This window comes from Zootoca vivipara, chromosome 4, assembly GCF_965207765.1.
Source record: "Zootoca vivipara chromosome 4, rZooViv2.hap1.1, whole genome shotgun sequence".
Classification (NCBI taxonomy): Eukaryota; Metazoa; Chordata; class Lepidosauria; order Squamata; family Lacertidae; genus Zootoca; species Zootoca vivipara.
Window position 1 is genome coordinate 64138393 of NC_142587.1, and position 27888 is coordinate 64166280.

At 42.1% G+C, this 27888-nt stretch overlaps 1 protein-coding gene across 2 annotated transcripts in view; it reads left to right on the top strand.

Moving 5' to 3' along the window:
• Window positions 1-4397: 4397 nt before the first annotated feature.
• Window positions 4398-27888, top strand: part of LOC118085160 (myelin protein zero-like protein 1) — a 31277-nt gene continuing 7786 nt past the window's right edge. Inside the window, exons 1-5 of one of the 2 annotated variants that reach the window (XM_060273663.2) lie at window positions 4398-4736; window positions 23306-23466; window positions 23774-23987; window positions 25299-25431; window positions 26882-26955. In XM_060273663.2, coding sequence (XP_060129646.1) covers window positions 4556-4736; window positions 23306-23466; window positions 23774-23987; window positions 25299-25431; window positions 26882-26915 — 723 coding nt within the window. In that variant the 5' untranslated portion in view covers window positions 4398-4555 and the 3' untranslated portion in view covers window positions 26916-26955. The remainder of the gene's footprint in view (window positions 4737-23305; window positions 23467-23773; window positions 23988-25298; window positions 25432-26881; window positions 26956-27888) is intronic. The other variant, XM_060273661.2, reaches the window with a different exon arrangement.

Below are 27888 nucleotides of genomic sequence, written 5' to 3' on the forward strand. Positions count from 1 at the left end.
GTCAATGAAGCAGAAGTAGACGTTTTTCTGGAACTCTCTAGCTTTCTCCATAATCCAGCGCATGTTTGCTATTTGGTCTCTGGTTCCTCTGCCCCTTCGAAATCCAGCTTGCACTTCTGGGAGTTCTCGGTCCACATACTGCCTAAGCCTGCCTTGTAGAATTTTAAGCATAACCTTGCTAGCGTGTGAAATGAGCACAATTGTGTTGGAGCATTCTTTGGCACTGCCCTTCTTTGGAATTGGGATGTAGACTGATCTTCTCCAATCCTCTGGTCATTGCTGAGTTTTCCAAACTTGCTGGCATATTGGGTGTAGCACCTTAACAGCATCATCTTTTAAAATTTTAAATAGTTCAGCTGGAATATCATCACTTCCACTGGCCTTGTTATTAGCAGTGCTTTCTAAGGCCCATTTGACTTGACTCTCCAAGATGTCTGGCTCAAGGTCAGCAACCACACTACCTGGGGTGTACGAGACATTCTTTAAATCAGAATGTTAGATTTACAAATTATGATTGTTTTAATTAGTTACTGGTGATCGATCTTGACAGCTTGTCCCTTTTTCATGTTTACTTTACTTCAAACTTTATGTTCCGGTATTATAATGTACAATGCAGACTCCTTTGCATCTATTAATATAGCCTACTGCTAGATCATATTAAGATAGTTTGCCAGATCTTATAATAATAAGACAAAATATTGTCCTAGCTTTTTGAGCTTTTAAAATTGATTAATAATTAATATGAGAATGCTTGGTAATTACATAACAGTTCGTTCACAGTGTTCAGTTGCTTCAGAAACATTTTTTCAGTTAAATGGTTTCAACAACTTTGGAAGTTTTTTACAAATAGGAAGGGTGTGAATGAAAAATATTGGCTTGCCTGTGATATCCAGTGAGGCCAGGGCAAAGCCCAGATCAGAACTTGATATGCAGTTAAAGCCACAGTGTCTGCCAAGATAAATTAACCATTCATCCTACAGTGGCACTCAGTGGTGGAGGAACCCTCTCCAGCACCTGGGGCAGCGCAGCCCTTATGGACTGCACATGTGCAGCATCCCACGCGTGCACACTCCATATGGAATGTCGCACATGCGCTGGCCATACGGAATGTCGCTTGTGCGCGGCGGCTGTACGGGCTGCCACTTGCACGGCGACTGTACAGGCTGCCATGCGAGCGGCATCCCATATGGACTGCGCATGTGCGGCGCCCATATGGGATACTGCACATGCACAGTCCGTATGGGATGCCGCTCCCGTATGGTCGCTATGCGAGAGGCAGCCCACAGACGCTGCATGAGCGGTGCCCATACGGACTGCGCACGCGCTCGGCCGCTCTACAGCTGGGGGGGGGAGGCAGGGGCTATCTTGTTGGCCCTCCCAGAGTGGCACCCTGGGCGGCCCGCCCCCTCCACCCCCTTCCTACGCCCCTGGTGGCACTGAGATGCCACTGTCCTTGAAATTTATTCTTATAGCTGGGATTATTGAAACACGCACACACTCACACACATTTCAAGGAGCATTATATATATATATATATATATATATATATATATATATATATATATGAATGGTTCGTTAGTAACATGATTTTTATAATTGATAATCAGAAACTTGTGTTGTAGGGTGTGTGCGACTTTCCTTTCCTTTCTATGCAGACATTGTGGAAGTGGGAGTTACTTGGTATATTTCTAGACAGTTTTGCTGGATATAGCAGTTTTTGCCTATGCTGCCTGCTCACTGCCCATGCTGAGCTGCACTGAAGCCACTGGTGCAGTGTCCTTTGGCTCAGTGGCTTCCTTGAGGACTTCTGGTGTCCACAAAGCCTCTTCCACTGCCACTTAGCAGGCAGAAAGAAAATAAATGGTTGTTTATGAAAGAAAAGTATTTAAGTGATAGAGTTGTTTTCTAGAGAGGAGTTTTGGAATATTGAGAAAGATTAGAGGGAACTGGAAAATCTTTAAAGAATACCTGGAAAACTATTGTAATAATAAACATCTCCTGGCAGAACTAGAATGATCCTTGTAAGATAAGAAACATAATGTTTTTGATATCTGATAAAAATAAAGAAAGTAACACAGTAATTTGGAACTGTGTGTGAAAGAACAATAGAAATAAAAATGCAATGAGTCTAATCGGAAGTTAAATGTATTTATTCTCCTTTTTTCTTTATTAATTTATTTCTTCTTTTTCCCCCTTTCCTCCTCTTTCTCTTTTCACTTTCTTCTTTTAGTCTCCTTTTTTCTGATCAGCTAAGAAACAGATAAAGTTAAATATGAATAGTTGACTAACCAGAAGTGATGTTTTGTAGTTTGTTAACTATTGTTAAAGATGGTCAACTGTAATGAATTGATGTATTAGTTATTGCTGATTTATTGTTATTGTCGAATCTTAACTAAAATTTATTTCCTAAAGAGGAGGAGGAGGAGGAGGAGGAGGAGGAGGAGGAGGAGGAGGAGGAGGAAAGAGGCTAGCTGCACTTGTCTGGAACAATAACTTCTGGGAAACCATCTACATCTGGGGAAACTGTGAATCGATTCCATTGAGTTACAGAGGAAGAAAAGGTCAGATTTCTCTGAGCTTTGAAAAAAATGGAAGAGAAACTGGACTTGAGAGGAAGGGGTGAAATTAGAGAAGATGTTTTGTTCAAGACTTTGTGAAGATGCCCTGTCCAAAGTGATTGAAGAAAGTGTGGCTTTTCCACAGTAGTGCCAAGAGTAAAAGTAGCCCTAGGAAGCAAGCTGCTACTAATGTCTATTTTCACACTACCTCTTTTCAGAGACACTGAGTATGTCAGATATGCCATAAAATTCCTTCCACAGTTAGGAGTATGCATTCTGTCATGACGATAGACTTTCAGGGATTTCGCTTGACCCTCAAAGGGATGGAGATTGATCTTGCTAAGGTCAGCAGTGTGGCGTCTTGGCAGGCACCAAAGACTAAGAAGGATTTGCAGAGACTCTTGGAGTTTGCAAACTACTACTGGAAGTCCCTGCTTGCCTACTCACACTAACAGCTCCCCTCACTGACTGCTTCATGGGGGCAGGACCTACTGGAGATGGGTTGCTATGCTCACTAGGCCTGACACTCTGTTTAGTCTGTGAGATGCTTTTGCTAATAAAGAATTAACTCTAACTGGTATAATGTGATTTACTGCTGGAATGCTCCTGACACATTGTTTATAATATAGTATTTTTACCTGGTGTTTGTGGGTCTTTATCAGGAGTGGGGGGAGTGGGGCCTGCAACAAAATGTTGCAGTGTGGAGTATTTGAACCCCTAACTCTCCTCCAAGGCATAAATGGAACAACATTAAAAGGAAACCTCTTTATGGTATCAACTGTCCTGCTTTGGTGTAGGAATTTTATACGTTGGTGAATATACGAGTTACCAAATTATACTATTTGCTAGCTAAAGTTGTGGCAGGATGCTGACTTTCCCCATACTTAACAGTATACACACTTCCCAATTTTCTATACTGTATAGTGAAATACCCCCAACATTATTTGGTTGACCTTGCCGACAAAGGTCCGTATAGTTAAAGCTATGGTTTTCCCAGTAGTGATGTATGGAAGTGAGAGTTGGACCATAAAGAAGGCTGATCGCCGAAGAATTGATGCTTTTGAATTATGGTGCTGGAGGAGACTCTTGAGAGTCCCATGGACTGCAAGAAGATCAAACCTATCCATTCTTAAGGAAATCAGCCCTGAGTGCTCCCTGGAAGGACGGATCGTGAAGCTGAGGCTCCAATACTTTGGCCACCTCATGAGAAGAGAAGAATCCTTGGAAAAGACCCTGATGTTGGGAAAGATTGAGGGCACTAGGAGAAGGGGACGACAGAGGACAAGATGGTTGGACAGTGTTCTCGAAGCTACAAACATGAGTTTGACCAAACTGCGGGAGGCAGTGCAAGACAGGAGTGCCTGGCGTGATATGGTCCATGGGGTCACGAAGAGTCGGACACGACTAAACGACTAAACAACAACAACAACCTGATGTCAGACACCAAACTTAGTGAAAGCAGCCTGTTAAACTCTGCTCGCAGTTTCATAGAACTTCATGGGGGAAACTGATTATTTTTCAACTAGTATTAAATAATGAATGCAGCGATATGGGCTTCCGCATGCCAGGCTACGGTAATGTGCACAGATGTGAGTGGAGTGGCGTGGAGCAAGTCCCTAAAACCCCGCAGTAAGGACAAGATCCACGGTGACGCCTTACTACTACTACTACTGAGCCGGCCTCAATGGATCCTTTCTGTCGGAAACAGGCCATGGCAAAACGACCGCTCTGCAATTGCCCAGCCCTCACAATAAAGCCCCAAGGTAGCTTCCAGTCACGTGACAGCCGCCCAAAGGGGGCGGGCAGCTTCTCTTTTCAAGGGCCCTCCCATGGCTGAGTGAAAACCCGAGCTGCCAATCGCCCTGCGACGTGAGAAGTGAAGGGCAGAGCCTGCCCAGAAGGAAGACGCTGGATTCAGGAGGTGTGCGTGATTGACAGCGCTCCGGCTCAATACCGGCGTGGAGGTTCCCATCGCCTCTCCCACCCCTCTTCCAACCATGGGCGGGGGTGGAACAATGAGAGGAAAAGGAGGTGGAGGCAGGAAAATGGCAGCGGCGACCGTGGCGGTGGCGGCGTTAACGGCGCCAGGAGGAGGCGGCGGCTGTAGTCCGAGGCAAGGCGCTGCTCCGCTCGCCGCCTGGCTCAGCTCGTTGCTGCTGGCAGCGGCTCTCAGCTTGTGTGAGTGGGTTTCCCGTGTCCGGGTCGGCGCGCCTGAAAGGGAAGGAGGGGAGCCAAGGAGGGAGAAAGCAGGGCGGGAGAAAAGCCTTTCCTCTTCGCTGAGCCCCGCCGCTGTCTCCGCCAGAACTCGGGCGGCGGAGGAAACGGAGCGCTCGCGCGCTCGCGGGAGGCGAGTCGTCTGGGGCATGTGAACGCGACGCTGCGGCGGAGCGGAGCGCTGTTTTCTCGGTGCTGTTGGGTGTTGGCGGGGGATTCCAGGTCTCCCTGAGCCCCGCTCGCAGCCCTTCCCTGGTCTTTCTCCGGTAAAAGGAAGAATGGGTGGGGGTGAGCTAACGTACGTGTCATGATGGTGGCGGGTGTACGTGTGAATCGCTTTGCCGAAGAGCCCAGGGCGGAACAGAGACCAAGGGAGAGCAGGTGACCTCTCTCTCCCCCTCTGGCACTCCGCCCTTTGGGTCTTTAGGTTTAGCTCTGCACAGATAATCATAAGGGTACATGTTGACCCAGGCAAGAGGGGAAATCGCTGCGTCCTTGAATCAATCTCTTTCCTCTCTGCTGGTGCCGGATAAAGCGCCCAAGACCTCGTATGTCTGAAATTGGTGTTCCCATTGTTTGGCTTTGGGTTTCCTGCCTTCATTTGTAGCACTGCTTTCTTAAAGCAGTGTACAGTACTTACTAGTCGTAAAGCAATGGATGCGATGAGGTAGTCTGGTCACGGGAACAGTCCCTCAAACAGGTATGGCGATATACTGCTTCACAGCACATGCTCAAGAGTTAGCCTGGGTCAGTTCAAGTCAAATGTGTGTTAGCACAGAGTCAGTAATGAAAATCTATCCTAGGAGGTGTTGCACACAGTTTTTACATGTGCCTTTTAGAAGAAATTGGCTTTCCACAACCTGGTCAAACTGACTTAGATCTGCCTGAGGGTGATCAGCTTACAGATTCCTTCTGAGGCACCAACAAAAATTATTAAACACAGTTTGCCATACTTCCGTTTCCTTTTCTTGGGTAAATTGACACACCTCACAAATGTACAATATTGCATTGGCCATTTCTCTGTTACGCTCTTTGAATAAAAAATGAACTAGTGTGCAAAATGGCTACTGGCTAGCTACATTAAGTAATGTCCTGTTATTCTGCAGCAATGAAATCAATCAATCTGTAAGCTGGGCAGGGTCGCCCCCCCCCATGAACTAGCAGTGCTTTCTTTTGTTAAAGGATAGTGGTTTGGACCTATGGAATATTATATGTTTGAAACTCCCTTTTGTTCCTTATTGCTGAGCTATGTTAGAATGATGTTTTGGTTTTAATCCCCAAGTAGCTGTTCTCTGGGCATTTCAGTTGCTTCCAGAAGTAACATATTAAATAGAATCAATAAAAGCACTTCTTCATGTGCTGCTTAATACATGAGGTAATGAATAACCTGGCCTAAATCAGTGTTAGGAACTTACATATATAAGCTAGGTGCCAAATGGCTCTTTAAACCAAGGTTAGGCACCAAAATGGAAAGTTTAGTTGCCATTTAGGGGCAAGACAGCTCTGAAGTCTTATTTCTCAGACAATGCACTGACTGTGATTCTCAGTTAAGCATCTGGCTAGTTCAGATGACAACCTTGAGCTTTGATAACTCAAGAAAGAAACATCATTTGATCCAAGGACAGTCCACACATATATTGGTCTACTTCAATCTCTTTCTTAATGGTGACTGCCCCTGCTCAGACTGCACAGAAAAAACATTTTTGTTCCATCAATTCATTCTGATTGTGCTGATAAAATATAACTGATAGAATTCTACAGGTTGGGGTATTAGGAAGGCCTTTTTTTCAGTCAGAACTTGGCGGAACTCCGCCAGCACCTCTTAGGTGGGTGCCATTGCCATTATAAGAGAATAAAAAGGAGGCATTCATGGTGAGTTCCAGCATCCCTTTTTCTAGAAAAATACCACTGGGTATTAGTTTGTGAAAACAGTCCAGATCTAGTGATCCCCAGGCATGCACCTGCAGATGTTAGAAGTGTCAAGCGCCATCCTAGCACCCAGGCATATTCACATGGTTGCAAGTGGTTGAAAGCAAGGTGCAAAATGTGCCTGCCTAATTTCAAACACTAGCTTAAGTATATTGGATATGAATCCAGCCGGTCACAGGAACACTCCCACAAACAGGTCTTGTGAATGCCTGTAAAGTGGTACCTTGGTTCTCAAACTTAATCCATTCTGGGAGTCTGTTTGACTCCCAAAATGGTTCGAAAACCAAGGCACGGCTTCCTGTTGGCTGCAGGAGCTTCCTGCAGTCAAGCAGAAGCCGCGTCAGACATTCAGCTTCCACAAAAACGTTCGTAAATTAGAACACTCACTTTTGGGTTTGCGGTGTTTGGGAGCCAATTTGTTCAGGAGCCAAGCTGTTCGAGAACCAAGGTACCACTATACTAGCAAAAAATACAGTGGTACCTCTGGTTGTGGATGGGATCCGTTCTGGAGCTCCGGTCGGATCCCGAGGTTTCCGCAACCAGAGGGACTGCTTCTGTGCATGCACATGCGGCAGTCGACCACTTCTGCGCATGTGCAGGGCGTGGTAGACTGCTTCTGCACATGCGCACGTGACAAAACCTGGAAAAATACTCCTGGGTTTGCCGCGTTCGCATCCTGAAGGATACGCAACCGGAGGTGTGCGTTTCCAGAGGTACCACTGTAGTGCTGTTTTATAATAATGAAAGAGTTACTTCAAATGGAAATGAAATATTGTTTCCTGTTGCAAACCTCATAGTTCCTACTAATCAAGACCCATAAGACTTGCTAATTTGATGTAGCATTTATTTGATTAGAATTTAAAACTTTTTGCACAACTGGATCGTAGGAGAAAAAAAACTGTCAGTGGTAGCATTAATGGGATTATTGGAAGTGGTAAAAAATGAAAACAATTTGGGTTGTGGTTTACTGAAATATTATGTCTAAAGGGGATAGTGAATTGTTCCCTTTTTGAACCCAAGTTTTTTGTGTGCCCAAATGTATTTGACTTGCCTCTTCCAGAAAGTCCATTGAGATCACTTTCAGGATCAGCAAGCTGTAGTAATAGAAATAGGTCAGCTTTTGTTTTTCCTTTCTGCTTGGCAGTCTACAAAAAAATCTATTTTTGTGTTGCATCGATGCCATGGATTGGAAATGGCACCACAGAAAATTAGTGATATTACTAAAGTAAATTGTGCATGTCGAATTTGGAACTTGTGGAGTCTGGAGTCTTTATTCTGAGGACCCACTACTTGCCTCCTAGACTTTAACCAGAAATGAACTAAAAGTGCTCCTTCAGGCCACAGTTTAGAAGCCATTATTTGTTTGCTTAAGGATGGAAGGTTTTCCCCATCCTCAGATTTAGTCATATACTTCCTTCCCACACTTTACAATTATTGAGCAAATCAAAACAAAGGCACTTGTATTTCTTTTCTTCCATTAAATGGAGTACCTTAAGATATACCAGAGTGAGAATAATAGGACTCTCAACTACAGTATTATTAACAGTACCGTAGTCCATTATGGCATGGTTGCAGAGCTCCAGTCAGATAAATGGCCATTTCAGAGTCTAATCCTATTTCTAACCTGGCTTCAGTTTGAAGGAACAAGATTATAGATTGCTACTTTCACTCTTTGTTCGATAAATTCTAGGATAACTGACTGTGTTCCTGAATCTGTATTTGGTTTTTGTGTGTGCACCACGTCAAACTTTTCAGCTTTGCTATTTCTGACTTCTCAGAAATATAAGCAATATAGATAGCTCAAACACATGCTGAGACAGGAAAGGAAAATTATTCACAAAGCAACAATTAAGGTGTTTGTGCTTACATGCTTGTTCTGTATATGTATCTTTGCTAGTGTAAGTATAGCTGGACTGGGGACGCCTTACCATATTTTCCCATGTATAAGACAACCCCTATTTTTTGAGCTCAAAATTAAGAAATAAATATTTTAAACATTCTGTGTATAAGACACCCCCAATTTTAAACTTAAAAAATTTGGAGCGAAACATATACATGGAAAAATACAGTATTTTTTTTAGTCTTGCATGGATTCATTTTCAAATCTTAACATTTCAGTTGATAGATACAGAATATAGTTTCATTTCTGACTGGATAGTTGTTACTGGTTATAGTTTGTGGCTGTGGTTGTAGCATTGTTGTGAAACTTTGTAATATTGTTCTCCTCAACAATAATTTAGAAGATTTCTCCAGAGCAAGTCAGTTTTTATAACTGGACTGAAGTACTGTATACATTCTCTCTCCCTTGCCTCACCTTAACTGTTAGGGGAAACTGCTACTGACTGGTGACTCTTTACCTACATGCGTGGAAGGAAGTCAGCAAATACTTGTTGCAAATTACAGTGATCTTTGCTTATGTGGAGCTGTTAAAAATAATCCCAATGACCTTCTTGCTGTGTTTTGTAATTTTCCATGCAGGACCGGGCTATTTCAGTATTGAAACATCTTCCAAAATTGTGCAATACTAGCTCAACAGAGCCGTAAGTAATGTTTAGCAAAGGTAGTGTAAAGAGCTCTCTGATGACACATTTCCAACATCCATCTTCTAGCTTTTCTTAGTGCATTTCTTATTGAGTACACTGTTGGGAGGAAATAGACCAGTGATGGGGAATTTGTGACCCTCCAGATGTTGTTGGTCTCCCATCAGCTTCAGTCAGCATAGCCAATGGTCAGGGATGATGTGAGTTGTAGTCCAACAACATCTGGAGACCTGCTACACAGGGTTACTTTTATACTGCTGTCTGTGTTGTGCTTTTGGGTTCATATTAGCAACCATACAACTCAGAAGGCATGGTTTGTTGAGAGCCTTCTGTTGGTATTTGAAATAGCACAACTAGCTAGTTGTCTATATATATATTAGTTCAGCTGAAGTAAGACTTTTTCTTTAGTATTTTACACACATATGCACAGTATTTGCTGTGTAATTGAGAAAATGTCTTAGCATGGACTATTGCTGTCTGTATGTGTACTTTGTTTATCTAGCTCTGTGTCCCTATAATTGTTGTCTATGGACTTTGCATAGGCTTTTTTTATAGAAGCCATATGAACTCTGAAACAGACATTGAATTGCAATTTATTGTTGTTTACTCCTTTTAGCAGTTTTGTTGTTTCGTAACGGAAAGTATTGGCCTGCGTGTCCCTGAATAAGTGGTGGCAACAGTAATTCTATATCCCTTTTGTACCCATTATCTGTAATTCTTGGTTGTGTTATGAGAAATAATTTCACAAGGGAATATTCTTAAGAGAATCTCTAATCTGCAACCTGAGTGGCTTGCCAATTATCTTTTGATCAAAATCTGAAGCAGCTTTAGACTAATCACAAAGTGTTCTAATGTTGTAAGTATCTTGACTTTTCCTACCCGGCTGCATGACAGTTAACTAACATATCGACAAAGCCGAATTAAAGACAGGGAGATCTTCCATGATGTGTCCTTAATTAAGTATCTGCTAATACACAGAGAGAAGAACAGAATAAATGCTGAACTGTGGTAGGTACCCCTGCACTTGATGGACTGTTGGGAGTGGGGTAGCTGGTGAAGGAAAATTAATACCCAATACCCCCACATGCCTTCCCTTCATGTGCTTGGCCATTATTGTGGATGCAGTCCAATGCCATACTTATTTTCCTGTTCCGCAAGTGTATTTGCTCCCGAAGGCTTTTGGAAAGTTGGTAGCATGAAGTTGTAGAAAATGTCTACTTGCTTAATGTCCCATCTGCCTTTCCATTTTATAAGCCCATGAGATTGCTGTCAGAAAGTTTGAAGGAGATGTCTCATTTGTTCAACACAGCTTTCACTCCCTTCCTAAAGGTGCAATCCAAACCCCACTTACTTGGAAGTGCCCCACTGAATTCAATAGGTCTTGGTTCTAAGTAGAGAAGGTTAGGATTGCAGTGTAAGGTGGTGATTTGCTCAGTTAAAAACCCCTCTTCTGCAAGCTTGTTTGGAAAGTTTGGAGGAGGTTGCAGTCAGTGCATCTCCTCCAGCCCCACCCAGACACTTTCTGCAAGTTCGTTTGCCCACAGTGGTGAGGAAGTTGTGGCCATAGGTCTCCATGTTTGCTTTCTGCTTATCAGGTTATACAAAATGTTTTTCTTACATTTTGCTGAGGGTTGTAATACTGCACATGCTCAGGGCATTTTTTTGTACTCCACCAAACCTTATGCCATAAATAAATTTGTTAGAAGATAGCATGAGTTATTTTGTAATATCAGTTGTTCGTTTCTAGAAGAGGCCCCTGTTTTGGAGATTGTGAGCATCAGGTTCACAACCACTTTAACCCAGCCTTGATTATTGCATAAACTTAATGTATTACAAAGAATGATGCATCCAATTAAGTGAACTCTAGCCCAAGAAAGCTTATGCCATAATACAATTTTTAGCCTTTAAGATGGCACTGCTGTTTTGTTTGCTGTTCTGCTAAAATTGTACTGTGACCTACTTTACAGGGTTGATGTGAGGATAAAAGAATATAAAACACTTTGGCAAATTTAAAATGCTATTACAGAAAGCTGCAGGGGATGGTTCAGATGAGAATGCAGTGTGCAGAGCCCACATATAATATGGGAGCATGGGTTACAACCTGCCTGCATACTCCATCCCAGGCAAGCCTGTCCCAGCAGGCAGCCACACACACTGGATTTGCTATGCAAAGTTTTTAGGTATGAATATTCTGGTTGTGTCCCAGATTCTTTATTCTTTTTGTTCAGGCTTTTTCATGATTTCATATCTCCTCCTCCTCCAATTCAAAATCAGGGACAGCAGGTTGGATATGGGCGTGTGCATTCCAAGAGATTCAAGGTGGCATTCATAAGTCTCCTATGTGAGGTAGCTTAGGCTGAGAGATGGTAACTGGCCCAAGGTCACATGGTGAGCTTCACGACTGAATGGTGATTTTTAACCCTGTTCCCTAGGTCCTAATCTACTTAATTTCCCTGCATTTTATTCCACTTTCTTGAGAAAAGATGTAGAAATGAAAAAGCAGATGTGAAGCCAAGAAAAAAACTGGAAAATTTAGGAGGGAAATGCTTTTTTCCTGTTTTCCCCTGTAGGATTGTATTGTATTGTGTTGTTTGTTTATAAAACACTTTCTTTCAGAATGATGAACAAATGTTTGAGACAAGCTGTTCATATAATTAATCCCTCAAAATGATTTCTAAAGCTGCATAGCAGAAAGACAATTCAAGACAATGTACAGTTTCAGATTGTTACAATTCCCGTATATGGAGGCAAGTCCTGAGTTGTACATTGAAAGTACAACACTCAAATGAAAGAGCAAGATGCATCCCTGCCTCTTGGAGGGCACCGCTGTTGCCTCAAGAGAAGGAAGGGGGATTGAATGCCTTCTTTGCTTGTGGCCTTTAATTTGTTGGCATGGTTGATGGATCGGTTTCTGACCTCTTGACTAGTCCTCAAAGGACTGGGAGTGGGAGACAGTATAGAGCAGTGCAATTTTGTTACCTCCAATTCACACTGCTGCAAATCTTTTGGATCCAAGATTCAAAGGTGGAAATGTAAGCACAGTTTCTGCATTTGACAGGATTACAAAACAAACTTTAAGTATCCTTAGGGCTTGCTGTTGGAATGGTACTTTTAAATGTTGCAACATAACAGAACATATTCAGGTGTTTGGCCACGGAATGCAGTCTGGGATTCTGCCAAGCATATCCTACTGCAAGATTGTGTCAAGGCCTTTGCAGAGCACAACCTCTGACACCAGCTGCTTCTTAGCCATGTCAGATACTTTCATCTCCTGTAGGATGTGTGTGGGGTGGGGGGTGGGGACCAGGTCAAACGTTTCCGAAGCCGAATGTTTTGGTTTCTGAATGTCAAAAACCCGGAAGTGAATGCTTCCGCTTTCGAACACGCCTTGGAAGTGAAATGGCTTCCGAGGTGTGTTTCTCCGTTTTCTGAATGGAATTTGCAGACCACCCATTGCGCCTTAGTTGTTGAACATTTCGGAAGTTTAAAGGTCTTCTAGAATGGATTATGTTCGACAACCAAGATACCACTGTACACCAAATCAATAAATAAACTGAGATGTGGAAGAGTTGAAGTTTGTTTCAGTTTGGATTAAGTCTGGAAATGTTTAATCTCTGAGCTGCAGGGGGCAGAGGAATAATATTTCTCCATAAGGTCTGGAAATATATGGGGTTCATTTTTAACAGTCCAGTGTGACACCTTTAAGACTAACCAATTCAGGCTGCAGTCATTTACATACTTATTGCTTCTTATTACTTCTAAGTTATATACTCTAATCATGCCATAGATGCACCCTAGAAATTGTGACAGCAAGGGCCCGTTCTGAACCAAGGTAAGATACTTAGGGGCTATGTATTAATAAGACTACAGTGTTTAAGTATCCACTGGTTTTTGTTTTTTTGTTTTGTTTTGCAAAGGAGGAGGATAGGGAGAGAACCAGGACAGGTGGAAGCCACATAAACTTTTCTTCCGTCAGTCTCCTACTCTGGCAGCAGAGATTCCTTTGGTACCAAAGTGAGACGTTTCCAGTTGGGACTAAATAAATAAATAAATAAATAATAAAAAGCAAAGCTTAAGTGTCTACAGTATGTTTGCAAGGGAGTAGGATAGGGAGTACTATGGTCCATGGGGTCACGAAGAGTCGGACACGACTAAACAACAACAACAACAACAACAACAACAAGGATAGGGAGAAAACTAGGACAACCTGGCCATGACCTGTGGCCTATTAGCACTACCAGGCCAAGTGGGCACCAGCTGCCATTGGCTCGTCTAAACAGATTTATTTATTTATTTACCTATTAATTTTTGCAATTTATTATTCTAATGGCAACTTGAGAATTTGTCGTGTTATTATCTGAATTGCTGTTCTGGCTTAACGGAAATTCTAAACAGAGATTCTAAATAATTTTCTTCAGTGTCCCCATTTGTTGTTGTTGTTGTTGTTGTTTAGTCGTTTAGTCGTGTCCGACTCTTCGTGACCCCATGGACCAGAGCACGCCAGGCACTCCTGTCTTGCACTGCCTCCCGTAGTTTGGTCAAACTCATGTTCGTAGCTTCGAGAACACTGTCCAACCATCTTGTCCTCTGTCGTCCCCTTCTCCTAGTGCCCTCAATCTTTCCCAACATCAGGGTCTTTTCCAAGGATTCTTCTCTTCTCATGAGGTGGCCAAAGTATTGGAGCCTCAGCTTCACGATCTGTCCTTCCAGGGAGCACTCAGGGCTGATTTCCTTAAGAATTGATAGGTTTGATCTTCTAGCAGTCCATGGGACTCTCAAGAGTCTCCTCCAGCACCATAATTCAAAAGCATCAATTCTTCGGCGATCAGCCTTCTTTATGGTCCAGCTCTCACTTCCATACATCACTACTGGGATGGGACCAGTGGCCATGATCTTGGTTTTTTTGATGTTGAGCTTCAGACCATATTTTGCGCTCTCCTCTTTCACCCTCATTAAAAGCTTCTTTAATTCCTCCTCACTTTCTGTCATCAAGGTTGTGTCATCTGCATATCTGAGGTTGTTGATATTTCTTCCGGCAATCTTAATTCCTGCTTGGGATTCATCTAGTCCAGCCTTTCGCATGATGAATTCTGCATATAAGTTAAATAAGCAGGGAGACAATATACAACCTTGTCGTACTCCTTTCCCAATTTTGAACCAATCAGTTGTTCCATATCAAGTTCTAACTGTAGCTTCTTGTCCCACATAGAGATTTATCAGGAGACAGATGAGGTGATCAGGCACTCCCATTTCTTTAAGAACTTGCCATAGTTTGCTGTGGTCGACACAGTCAAAGGCTTTTGCATAGTCAATGAAGCAGAAGTAGACGTTTTTCTGGAACTCTCTAGCTTTCTCCATAATCCAGCGCATGTTTGCTATTTGGTCTCTGGTTCCTCTGCCCTTTCGAAATCCAGCTTGCACTTCTGGGAGTTCTCGGTCCACATACTGCCTAAGCCTGCCTTGTAGAATTTTAAGCATAACCTTGCTAGCGTGTGAAATGAGCGCAATTGTGCGGTAGTTGGAGCATTCTTTGGCACTGCCCTTCTTTGGAATTGGGATGTAGACTGATCTTCTCCAATCCTCTGGCCATTGCTGAGTTTTCCAAACTTGCTGGCATATTGGGTGTAGCACCTTAACAGCATCATCTTTTAAAATTTTAAATAGTTCAGCTGGAATATCATCACTTCCACTGGCCTTGTTATTAGCAGTGCTTTCTAAGGCCCATTTGACTTCACTCTCCAAGATGTCTGGCTCAAGGTCAGCAACCACACTACCTGGGGTGTACGAGACCTCCATATCTTTCTGGTATAATTCCTCTGTGTATTCTTGCCACCTCTTCTTGATGTCTTCTGCTTCTGTTAGGTCCTTACCACTTTTGTCCTTGATTATGGTAATCTTTGTTCGAAATGTTCCTTTCATATCTCCAATTTTCTTGAACAGATCTCTGGTTTTCCCCATTCTATTGTTTTCCTCTATTTCTTTGCATTGCTCATTTAAGAAGACCCTCTTATCTCTCCTTGCTGTTTTTTGGAAATCTGCATTCAGTTTCCTGTATCTTTCCCTATCTCCCTTGCATTTTGCTTGCCTTCTCTTCTCCGCTATTCGTAAGGCCTCGTTGGACAGCCATTTTGCCTTCTTGCATTTCCTTTTCCTTGGGATGGTTTTCGTTGCTGCCTCCTGTATAATGTTACGAGCCTCCATCCATAGTTCTTCAGGCACTCTGTCCACCAAATCTAAATCCTTAAACCTGTTCCTCACTTCCACTGTGTATTCATAAGGGATTTGATTCAGATTGTATCTTACTGGCCCAGTGGTTTTTCCTACTTTCTTCAGTTTAAGCTGGAATTTTGCTATAAGAAGCTGATGATCTGAGTTACAGTCAGCTCCAGGTCTTGTTTTTGCTGACTGTATAGAGCTTCTCCATCTTTGGCTGCAGAGAATATAATCAATCTGATTTCGATGCTGCCCATTTGGTGATATCCATGTGTAGAGTCGTCTCTTGTGTTGTTGGAAGAGAGTGTTTGTGATGACCAGCTTGTTCTCTTGACAGAACTCTATTAGCCTTTGCCCTGCTTCATTTTGAACTCCAAGGCCAAACTTGCCAGTTGTTCCTTTTATCTCTTGATTCCCTACTTTAGCATTCCAATCCCCTGTAATGAGAAGAACATCCTTCTTTGGTGTCATTTCTAGAAGGTGTTGTAGGTCTTCATAGAATTGGTCAATTTCACTTTCTTCAGCACCGGTAGTTGGTGCATAAACTTGGATTACTGTGATGTTAAAAGGTCTGCCTTGGATTCGTATCGAGATCATTCTGTCATTTTTGAGATTGCATCCCATTACAGCTTTTGCCACTCTTTTGTTGACTATGAGGGCCACTCCATTTCTTCTACAGGATTCTTGCCCACAGTAGTAGATATGATAGTCACCCGAACTGAATTCACCCATTCCCTTCCATTTTAGTTCACTGATGCCCAGGATGTCGATATTTATTCTTGTCATCTCATTTTTGACCACATCCAGCTTACCTCTATTCATGGTTCTTACATTCCAGGTTCCTATGCAATATTTTTCTTTACAGCATCGGACTTTCCTTTCGCTTCCAGGCATATCCGCAACTGAGCGTCCTTTCGGCTTTGGCCCAGCCGCTTCATCAGCTCTGAATCTACTTGTACTTGTCCTCCGCTCTTCCTCAGTAGCATGTTGGACGCCTTCCGACCTGAGGGGCTCATCTTCCAGCGTCATAACTTTTATATGCCTGTTGTCTTTGTCCATAGAGTTTTCTTGGCAGGGATACTGGAGTGGCTTGCCAGTTCCTTCTCCAGGTGGATCACGTTTAGTCAAAACTCTCCACTATGACCTGTCCATCTTGGGTGGCCCTGCATGGCATAGCTCATAGCTTCTCTGAGTTATTCAAGCCCCTTCGCCACGACAAGGCATTGATCCATGAAGGGGTCAGTGTCCCCATAGGCTAGTAAAAAGAAACAACAACTTTTAAAATGATATGCTAGTAGCTTATGTGCATATGATCATTTCATTACAGTTTTTGGTGTCTTATATGAAAGTATGCATTGTTTTATCAAAAGTTCACATTTAATATATAAAAGAAGTCTTAAATGTTGTAAACTTGAGGTCCATCAGCTTAGTACCGGTAGGTTTTAGATCTTGCTATACTTCTTCTTAATATCCATACATGCCGCTGCAAGGAGAAATTTTTAAAAGCACTCTATGGGCAATTGGTGGAGTAGACCCATTATTTCAAGCAAAGGAAGCTGAGGAGAAGATTGTAACTCGATTTTATTTATTAAACAAAGTTCTTTAAAAATTGAGGTCTCAAAGTATCAAACAGCTTTGCAAAACCACCACACATGTATGAAGGAGCCAGTCTCCCTACGTTTCCTTCAACAGGGAGGTGGTACACCTGGTATCATATAGGATATTTGCAAAGGAGAAAGATGCCACCTAAGTAGGAGCTTCAATTATATTTCTCTCAATTGAGCTAAGACTGGTCTCAGAGGTTTCCCCTGCCCCCCAAAGCTCGTTCCATTTTTCATTAGGCATTTCTATTTGAAAATCTGCTTCCCACAGGATTTTTGTAGCCATAAGATGGCCAAACTTCATCTAAATTAACATTTTACATAGATACAACACTTTGTGATGCAGTGAAAACATTGACACCAAGCAGACAACTTTCAGGCTGCTCTGTTTTAGCAAGGGAAAAAATGATTAAAATTAAACTATGACCATGTTACGCTAGGGACTTTAATCAGAATCTGTTCTTTACATAAAAGGACAACTGTTAATATAAACACCTATAAGCCTTTACAAACTGGCTTGTTCCCAGCCTTTGCAGTCTAGCATACCTCCTCCTGCCTTGCAGAACATCTGGTTGTAGCTGAGTGGGATCAGCGGAGAAATTGGGGGAGCAGTTTTTCTGTACACCATTTACTAGTCAAGAATGGATTTTCCACTCTCTGTATTAATTTTGGAGTGGTAGTGAGAAGGGGGCCATGCCCTGAACTCCTGATCCCCCAGTTCTATATTGATCCATGGCTTCCAGAGTCGAGTCTTAAAAATTAAAACTGGATGCTTATTTAATCCAAACGTTGGATAATCTATGGAGAGACTCAGCACTATGCATCAGCTGTAACTATGGAAAGTCTATAAGGTTTCTCCTGTTTGACTTCATTAGCATCCCTTTAAGTAGAAGTAAATTCTGTGTTACGTAATCAAATACAGAATAATTTCATGTAATCAAATACAGAAGAATTGTTCTTTGACTAAAAAGGTTGTAGATGTTTTCAGGAAGTCTGGTCATGACTCATTTCTATCCATAAACCAGCTCTTATAGAAAAGTTCAGATGCTGGAAACCATGTGGAAACCATTAACTAATTATATAAGATAATTCCTTTCAATGTGAACTGCTTTTCCTAGTTGTTACACAGAATTTATAACATTTCTTGGCTCCTTTGGAGAATGATGCAGTTAATCTAATAAAATAAAATTTCTATTGTGATTTTTTTTCCTACAGAAACAAACTGCAAACTACTATCTTATTCTGAGGGACAGGGATTAAACACACATATTTCCCCTGTCTTCATTTAGGAGCAGGCTTAAGACCTTCTCAATATGATCATAATCACATTTAGAAACCAGGTTAACAGGACTGATTGTCATCCATAATTAACCAATGGAAGAACATACTGTAAGCCACCTTACTTTGCTAATTCTTGATAGTTCCAGGAACACATAAGGAAACACTGCAACTATTTTACTTGACAATGTCAGCTGCAGTCTGACAGCTTAGCGGTTTCTGTTTTAGACAAAATGAGAAACGAAAGGAGGATTTAAAAGTCTTTAATGAAGAATCAAGAATGCTGTGGAAAGAAGACATTAGTTTGACTTTCTTTCCACTTTAGTATGCTATGCTGAGGATAACTGGCATGTGTAATAATGAAATATCAATTATTCAGGTGGGAGCTGTGTTGCCTACTGGTTGTTACCTTTTCCTAATCACCACAGTATTAAGTCTGTCTCAGGATTTGATGCATTTTCTTTACTAGCTTACACTGCTGAGAACTGTCTGCTTGCAAATATGTGCTTTTGGAGAAGCTGTCTTGTGTTGCAATCTTCCTTGGTCGATGTCCAACTTGGACAGGCGATTGTCTTGAGCATCCCTCCAGCTCATTCTTTGTAGCCAAATCAGCTCTCTTTAAGTGAATGTTTTAAAAGAGCCTTTTAATTCTTCAGATTAACTTGTTCTTTTAGCTACTCAGAGTAAATTGCATTTCCAAATGCAATTTACTCTGAGATCCTACAACTTCTCGGAGCCTGCAGAGCTCTAGTCTGCATAGTAGTGATGGATGATAAATTAAGCACAGCTGCATTTTCATCATCTTTGTGCTAGTTGGTGGACCACAATCGCAAGGCTTCCAAGAAAGCTGCTTGATGGCAAACCGTGTGGGTAGGCTAATACGGTACGGTATCTCTTTCCACCCATAGCCTTTTAGTCTGGATCTCTTGGCAATTAAATAGCAGTTATGAATTCTCCTTGTATAATATTCTTGGGTAACAAAACTCGGAGAAGGACAATGTGATACAGTGGAACTTCAGTTTTCAAACGTAACCTGTTCCGGAAGGCCGTTTGACTTCTGAAATGTTTGAAAACCGAGGATCAATGGGCGGTCAGCAAAATCCACTGAAAAAATTGAGGAACACTCCTCAAAAGCTGTTCGGTTTCTGAGGCGCGTTCGAAAATGCAAGCAGTTACTTCCGGGTTTTTGGCGTTTGGGTTCTGAATTGTTTGGCTTCTGAGATGCTGGAAAACCAAGGTTCCACTGTAACAGAATGCAAACAGTACTGGTTGTGCTCAACCAGTAAACTCAGTGGGGACATGTAGATGCACAAGTCTATTTCTCAGCTTACTTGTGGCTATTGTGAGAAGGATAAGCACAGAAAAAGACTGTTTGATTCCCAGGGCCTATGCAAAGGCATACCTAGGGTCCCTTGTGCTCTTGGCAAGGAGCTATATTGGCGCGTGCGTGCGTGCGTGCGTGCGTGCACACACACACACAGAAATAAAATCCAAGAAGCACGTGAACTTGTCTGGACAGGAGGGCTAGGCAGGGTGCCTGCACTGCTCTTGGCCTGGGAACTGCTTTGAGGACCGCTTTCCATCCCCTCTAGCAGCAGCAGTTACTTTTTCTGCTGCAAATACCAGAGGATTCCTTTCGTGGACAGGTGCTGAAGTGCTGAGCCGTGCATGTGCACGATTGGTGCTCCAGGTGTCATGGAAGGACTCCAATGCCTGATAGGTTTTGCCAACACCAAGTTATGCTTCTGGGCCTATAGGGGTGGAAATACATCAGCAGCTGTCTTTGCATTAATTCATGGATGCAGGGACTCTGTACTATACCCTCAGGATCCTTCTTCAAAACAGGTCGCTTTGTGACCTCTATCATGTCCCCTCTTAGTGTTGCATTTCTACCTTAAAAGCCCCAAATGTTTTAACCTTTCCTCTTAGGGGCATTATTTCAGCCACGTGGTCAGTTTTGGTGCTCTTTTCTAAAACTTTCCACACTCTTTTGAGTTGTGGTGAGCAGAACTGTAAGTGAAAGATTTAAGTGCAGGTGCCCCAGAGGTTTCTAAATGGCATCATCATTTGGGCAATTTTATTTTCAGACCATTTCCTAATGGTTGTTAACATGGAATTTTTCAGAGTTGCAAAATGGGTTGACGGCTTCATCAAGCTATCCAACATGAACCTAAGGTCCTTCCTAGCCAATTCAGACCCCATTAGTGTACATGTGACTTTTCTTTGGGAGGGGGAGGATGAGTTGCCCCTATGTGCATCACTTTACATTTGCTTACAGCGAATCATATTTGGCATTTTAGTGCCCGTTCACCAAGCTTTGAGTGACCCTTTTAGACCTCAGAATCTCCTTTTTGTTTTAACCACTTTGAACGTTAGCAACTTTTGGGGTAAGCAACTGCTTAATAATAATAATAATAATAATAATAATAATAATAATAATTTATTTGTACCCCGCCCATCTGGCTGAGTCTCCCCAGCCACTCTGGGCGGCTTCCAGTCGAATATCAAAACAATACAGCAATAGCACAATTACAAAAGTCACAAACAATACATAAACCACATCAAAAAATACACAACCGAATAGAAAACAATTTCGACATAAATCAAAATCTAAAACTAAGAATACATCCTTAATACAGTTTAAAATAACATAGGTAAAAAATAACAGGAATTTAAACAAAACAAAACAAAATGGAGCCCTTTCTGCCCAGCAGCAGCGGCAACAGTCCGTTATAAAGCCCATCAGGCCCCGCCCTGGGCCAGGTGGTGAGTGACAGGACTGGGGCCTCCAGGCACTGAGCAGGGGAGTCCTCCTGGCTGGTAGCAGCAGCAGCAGCAGCAGCAGCAGTTCTTATAGGCCTTGGCCCCGCCCTGGGCCAGGTGGTGAGTGGCAGGACTGGGGCCTCCAGGCGCTGAGCAGGGGAGTCCTCCTTAAGGCATTGGAGTCCTGAGGCTTTATAGGTGAAAGCCTATAATATCATGGCAGGTTTCTATAAATGCAGGATTCCATAAATCTTGATTACTTGCATCATAGAAACGTGAGTGGGTTTTCTTAAGCACATTTAAACATTTAACTGAGTATCGTAGCACAGATGCAGTGAGGTGGGAGACATTGCTTGCACAATGGTTGTAATGGTGAGTGTCTTGCCTAAGTGGTATTTTGCTCTACAGTATTATACCACATGCTGGACGTGAAGGCAGTGCAGTGAATGTGGAAGTGGCAAGGCATTTCCCCATTGCGAGAATGTTCTATTTCCTGTTTTGGTAGTGCTATGTTCCATCAATCCCTGCTGGTTTGTTTGCTTGCTAGCTACACCTGGTGTGGGTTGAGCTTGGGAAACCTCCCAATTTTTATTCTTGTTCCCAACAAGCAGCTGAATGGCTTTTCACAAGTTGTAAGTCTTGAGGTGTAATTCACGGGGAGCCTTGACAAACTGTGTAGCACACAGAAGCCTTCCCAAGGATTCTCTTTCTCTTCTGTCCATTCAGTAAACACATTTGCCTGTTTAATTTTTTATGTTTTTTTGTGTTAAAACAGAGTTGGACTGTCAGGAATCTGGAATCTTTAGCACAGCCTATGAAGGATAGCATTGATAGTGCAGCATATGAAATAACCTTGTCTTTGGCCATGAAACAGCTGCTATCAATGTGCTCCTGCCAGGATTAATGCAAAACCATCCCACTTTTGTGAGCTGTAGAAACTCTTAAGGACATGTTAGACTTTCCAGTGAAGGCAGAAAGAAAACATTTGAGAACAATGTTGGCAGCAAATTAAATACAGTCATACCTTGGTTTAATTACGCTTAGGTTTGAGTACTTTCAGTTTAAGTACTCCGCGGACCCGTCTGGAATGGATTAATCCACTTTCCATTACTTTCAATGGGAAAGTTCGCTTCAGGTTAAGTACGCTTCCATTTAAGTACTCCGTGGACCGTCTGGAATGGATTAATCCACTTTCCATTACTTTCAATGGGAAAGTTCGCTTCATGTTAAGTACCGGTATGCTACAGGTTAAGTACAGACTTCCGGAACCAATTGTGTACTTAAACCGAGGTACCACTGTATACGCTTCAGAACAGGTATGGAAAGCTGGGGCAGGCAGGCAGGCAGGCTATACTGTGATCTTCCAGATGTGTCTGGGTTACAGTTTCCATCAGCCATAGCCAGCATCACCAGTGGTCAAGTAAAGTGGAAGCTATAGTCTAGCAACTTTTGGAGAGTCACAGTTTAGCCACAAGGACTACTACTTACTTTTGGAGAACAACTCATTGTTGTGACTGTCTACAGCTTGCATATGAGTTTAGTTCATATTTCTTTATTGTAATTACATGGTGCATCATGTGTATTCTGGTAGTGAACTTGCCAGGATTTCGGTAGATGTGGTATGGAGTTCACCAGGTTTGTGTGAACTGACTTTAGGGCTTGGATGGTGTTTTGCCAAAGGCAAAAGGCTTCCTTTTAAAGGATCCTTGAAGCAAACACAGAGCACTGGTGGAGAAAGTCTGGATTTTATTGAGCAAAATAGGACTTTACAAAGGTACAAAACCTTACCCAAGTTCAAATAATAATTCCTCCTTTGCCAAAGGATGGATAGGCAAACAATACACAAGAACTTTCTACCCATTCTTCAGTCATTGGAGGACATTTTAACTTACCAGTCTTTTACTAGAACTGCTACTTAGATGAGCTGTTGTTAGTTGCCCTTGACCAACACTCAACAATTGGGTAAATATTCAGTGATCAAGTTCGTAGAGTATGCATTGCATTCAGGATGAAGTTTATATGGTGACCGTTCTCACACAAAAGCAGAAATAACGCTGGATGTTTCCAGAGCAAATGGACTAAGTGTGACTCAATTTGATGGGCCATTTATTCTGGGCTATAATGTTTCCAATGTAGCTGTTCATCTAGCTCTCTTGTGTAATGCTATCATTTCATCCTGCATTTCTTATTTTTGTGGTGTTTTTGACAGCCCAGGTTTCAGCTGTGGAAGTATACACACCAGCAGAACTCTCTGTGGAGAATGGGACAGAAACGAAGCTTCCGTGCAGCTTTTCATCCTCAGAGGTGATCAGCAGTGCCGCTACTGTAACCTGGAGCTTTCAACCAGAGGGATCAACTACTACTGTGTCGGTAAGAGATGATGCTTGAAGTAAGATGAGAATTGAACAAGAGCCTGTGACAAAGCAGATTAAACATTTCCCTGCTATTTCATACCTGTCTGCTCCTGCTCACTTTTATTGATGGTAAAGTACATATGTGCTCGCTCCACAATACTTCATAATAGGTCCAAAAGTGATCCTGTAACAGCAGCTGGAAATTGGGGCAAGTGAGTCAGAATAAGGTCTCACCCTGAGCAATTGTAGATACTCCCAGACCTCCCTTTGTGGGGTAAACTAGGATTTTAACACTGCATCCTGTTTTGTGTTCCCGATTACAGTTCTTCTATTATTCCAATGGCAAATCATATCCTGGGAAGGATACACAATTTAAGGACAGAAGCAACTGGGCGGGTGACCTTAACAAGAAAGATGCATCTATCAGTATATCCAACATGCAGTTCCGGGACAATGGAACTTTCATCTGCGATGTCAAGAACCCTCCAGATATAGTTGTCACACCTAGTGAAATCAAAGTCAGAGTTGTGGAAAAAGGTACCACCGTCTCTGGATTTGTATCTTGTGAGTGCTAGTAATGATGGTTGATAGAATGCTTTTGTGAAATATTTGATTAAAGTACTCTACAAAAACCCATCACATACAGAAGTATTATTTTGGCTGTTCTTGCATAACTTGTATTTTATTCAGAGTGTTTCTGTGAAATAATTGAACTGTTTTAAAAGAACTACGGTAAAAATCCTGTATGTAGTTAGGTTTTGGAATTATGGTGTTAATTTGCTTCTCAGAGCCAGCCTTGGCTGTCTGGTAAACAGTTTGGAAGGTGCTACAAATTTATAAGAAAAGTTTGGTTTATATTATAGTCTATTGATAGGATTAAGTCACCTATGCTTATTTTACAGTTGAAGTTGTTTGTGGATAGAGATAGAAGAGATAATGTAGCCCAAGGGTATAACTAAAGAGTGATTTGAAATAGACTAGATCTGGGTGGATTTCAGAATGAAAAAATGTTCAATAGACCACTAAAATAACTTCTTTTAAACAAAAGGCATTCACAGCTAGAGAATAAGGTGTTCTCAGCAGTTCATAGAGATAGCAGTGGTTCGTTTCCATAGTTAGGCATGAGTATATACGTTGTGTGTGTGTGTGTGTGTGTGTGTGTGTGTGTGTGTGTGTGTGTGTATGTATGTTTCTTAGATGTGCCAGGTTCGTTTTTGTTCTTCTTTGAATCCTGAGTCTTAGTATAGTTGTATCTCTTTGCTCCAATACTCTGAAGTGCAGTCTTGCCAAGAGTCAACAGTTACTAGTTTGTGATTAAGGTATGAACTGACTCTTGATTGTGGTGTTGAGGCAGCTTCTCAAATGTGATGTGTGTACATCTAAAACATGGCAAGTTCTTCATGAAAATGCTTGGAAGCATGGGGCAATTATTTCCTGATTGGCTATTCTGAGCATTTTAAGCATTAGCTCTTAGCCTTTTACACTCAGCAGGAGGTTTGTGTGTTTTTGTATGCTGGTATGCATAGCAGACTACAAAATTTTGTAGTGAAAATTGGCCTTCAGGGGAAATCCACTTATTGTTCAGCCTCATCTTTCCCATGGGGCTACTGATGGGCTAAATGAGAGATTAATTGTACTTGGTATGTTGTAAAAATGCTACCGAAATCTAATGAACTTAACACCACAGATTATGCTCATGAGTTTTACTTGAGGTTTGGGATATAAAAAGTCCAAGGAACATGCCATTACTGAGACAGATGCACCCTTAACTTATGCATATAAAAACCAACGCAAATGATATATTGATATTGAAAGCAGACTGGACTGAAACTTCTCTTCTCTCCTCAGGTAACTTGCCTGTGTTTCCCATTACTCTAGTAGCAGGGGCATCCATTGGTGGAGTTCTGGGCTTAGTTTTGCTCATCGTTCTTATTGTGTGTGTCGCATGCAGAAAGAAGAATTCTAAAAATCATTACTCTGGGTAAGATGCTCCCCTTGTTCATTTATTTAGGTGTTGTTGTTTTTTATTAAGGCTGGGGTAGCTGAACCTGCAACAGGAATCAATCATACATGTTTTGTTCATAGTACTAAATTGACTGTGGCCACTGGGACACATTCCTCTAGTCCCAAACTATTAATTGTTGACTTCATTGTGCATACACCTTTCAGGGTGTGTAAGTCCTACTAGATATCCTTCTACATGTTGGAAGGGAAGCATGCAGCATAAAGCTGCCCAAAGAGGCAGCCCTACACTCTTGTCTTCCAAAAATAAAGGGGCTCTTGCAGCTCAGGATGAAGTGCAAGATAAAGAGTGGACAACTCTTTACATCTTGGATTGTACAACTCTATTTCTGAGTTTGGAATGTGGCTCCTTTTACAACAGTCTGCTTGCCAGAGGTTTCCAAACCTAGCTTTGGGAAAACAGTTCCTCTACTATCTTCACTGGCTTCACCATCTGCATGACTTCCTTTTTTTCCTTTCCCCCTTTTTTTGCACTTAAGGTACCTTTTTAATTTGCATTGAATAACTTCTGTTGGAAAGTATTTTTAAGGTAGAATCTAGAGCTTTAATCTGGAGCTTTTAGAATGCCATGAAATGTTTTGTTGGTGGGATCCTTTGAGGTGGTGGGACTTTTATCTTGTTTGCTTTACCACTTAACTCCAACAGAAATGCAGCCCTTGTACACAAAAACCTGAGCACACTTGTTCTGTGGGGATTGTCATTCCACTGCCCAACTCTTTCCTGCTTTTTGTAGATCCAATGAATGCTACGAACAAAGCCTTCAAAAGTCTAGTTTCTAATGGGTGTGTTTAATTGGCAACTGATCCCACTATACCTTCTTTTCAGCTGGAGATTTTAGAGAGGGGTTGCAGTAGGAGTCAGTGGTAAGATTGAGCAAGTGCAGTGAAATGTGCTGTGTAAGCTCAGTGTGGAAAGCACAGTTTCCTTTCTGCATGTGCTCTTTCAGTAACCACTTTAAAGACAGTTTACACTGATCTGCACTAAAGGACCCCAAAGCTCAATGTGGGTATTTAACTCCCTGCCCAGTGTGTTATTGCTGAAAGCTACTTAAAGGTGCTGGATTTGGAACAGTAATATATTTGCATTATCTTCTACAACTAAAATCAACCCCCAGCAATGTAGAAATTGATAACATTGCTTTCACTGACTGCACCAGCTCTGTGTTCCTACTGATTACTAAGTGGCAGGGTGTGTTTGTGCTGTAATTGCTGAGCAGGGCCACATAATTTTGCGGGGTCTAATTTCTAGATGAAACTAACACCAGCATTATAATGGATTGATTTGGGTGGTGGTGGAAACCCTTGCATGGCAGTGTCACAACTTCTGTTCTTATTCTGACATTTTGGTTTTTTCCTTCCTGCTTTGGTGTGCTGGGATCGGATCCTGCTCTTACCTTCCTCTGCTTACAGAGATCCTGATATAGACGCAAGATTGGGAATGTAACAGGGCTGGGTCTCCTCTTCCGGTCCCACTATATACCATGGTAACTAATCACATTGGTGGTTGCTCTTTGGTACTTCGTGTGTGTGCGTGTACACATTTCTGCCTCCTTTGCTGACTACCCGGCTAACATATCTCCATCACTTGTGCTGAAATTCTGTTTTGTAGACTGTTGGTGAAGGGGCAGCACATCTCATCTACTGCTTGAGTTTTGTTGTCTCATTTCTTCGGTTGTGACGGCAATGCTCATTACCTTCAGAATCTGTATTCCATCTCTTGCCAGCAAGCTCATGTGCATGAATGAGTGTGGGGGATCTGGACTCTGTACACTGTGAGAGGAGAAAATAATTCAGTAAATAACTGGATTTTCCATGCAAAGACCTTTAACTCAGTGTTATTTTTAGATCCAGGTTACATGAATTCTTGGGATATACTCCAGACATTTTTTTTAGTCCCTTGGCCACCTTGTGTGCTGTGATTCAATCCCAGTAAGAATGGAAGCCCATTTACTGGTACTGAAATGCCTTTTTTTCTCAGTACTATATTTCCCTATGTACTGCTGCATATCTTGTGTCTACTTTTCTAAATGTTTAAATATTCCCGTTGGATAAGAGAAAATAATGGTTTCCAGGGAACTGCATTCTGCTTAATGTCATTGTCACGTTGTCATGATCCATGTCTGCCTGTATATGCTGTATGTGTGTTGTGTAAAGAACACAAAACGATTGAAAGGGTGGTGAGTATTCCTCCTAGGCCAAGTTAGGTCCTATACACATTGCCCCCATGGCTGCTTTTTAAATAGGAAAAGCCATTCTCAGAGGGATGAGGAAGGAAGCTTAACCCTTTTCCTGCCCAGTGATTTCTTCCCTCTCCAAATTATTCCCTGCTTGTTGGTGGAACACAACACGCGTTTTGCTCCCACATCTTCGGTATCAGCCACTCATCTAGAATAGACCTTGTACCAACTTACATACAG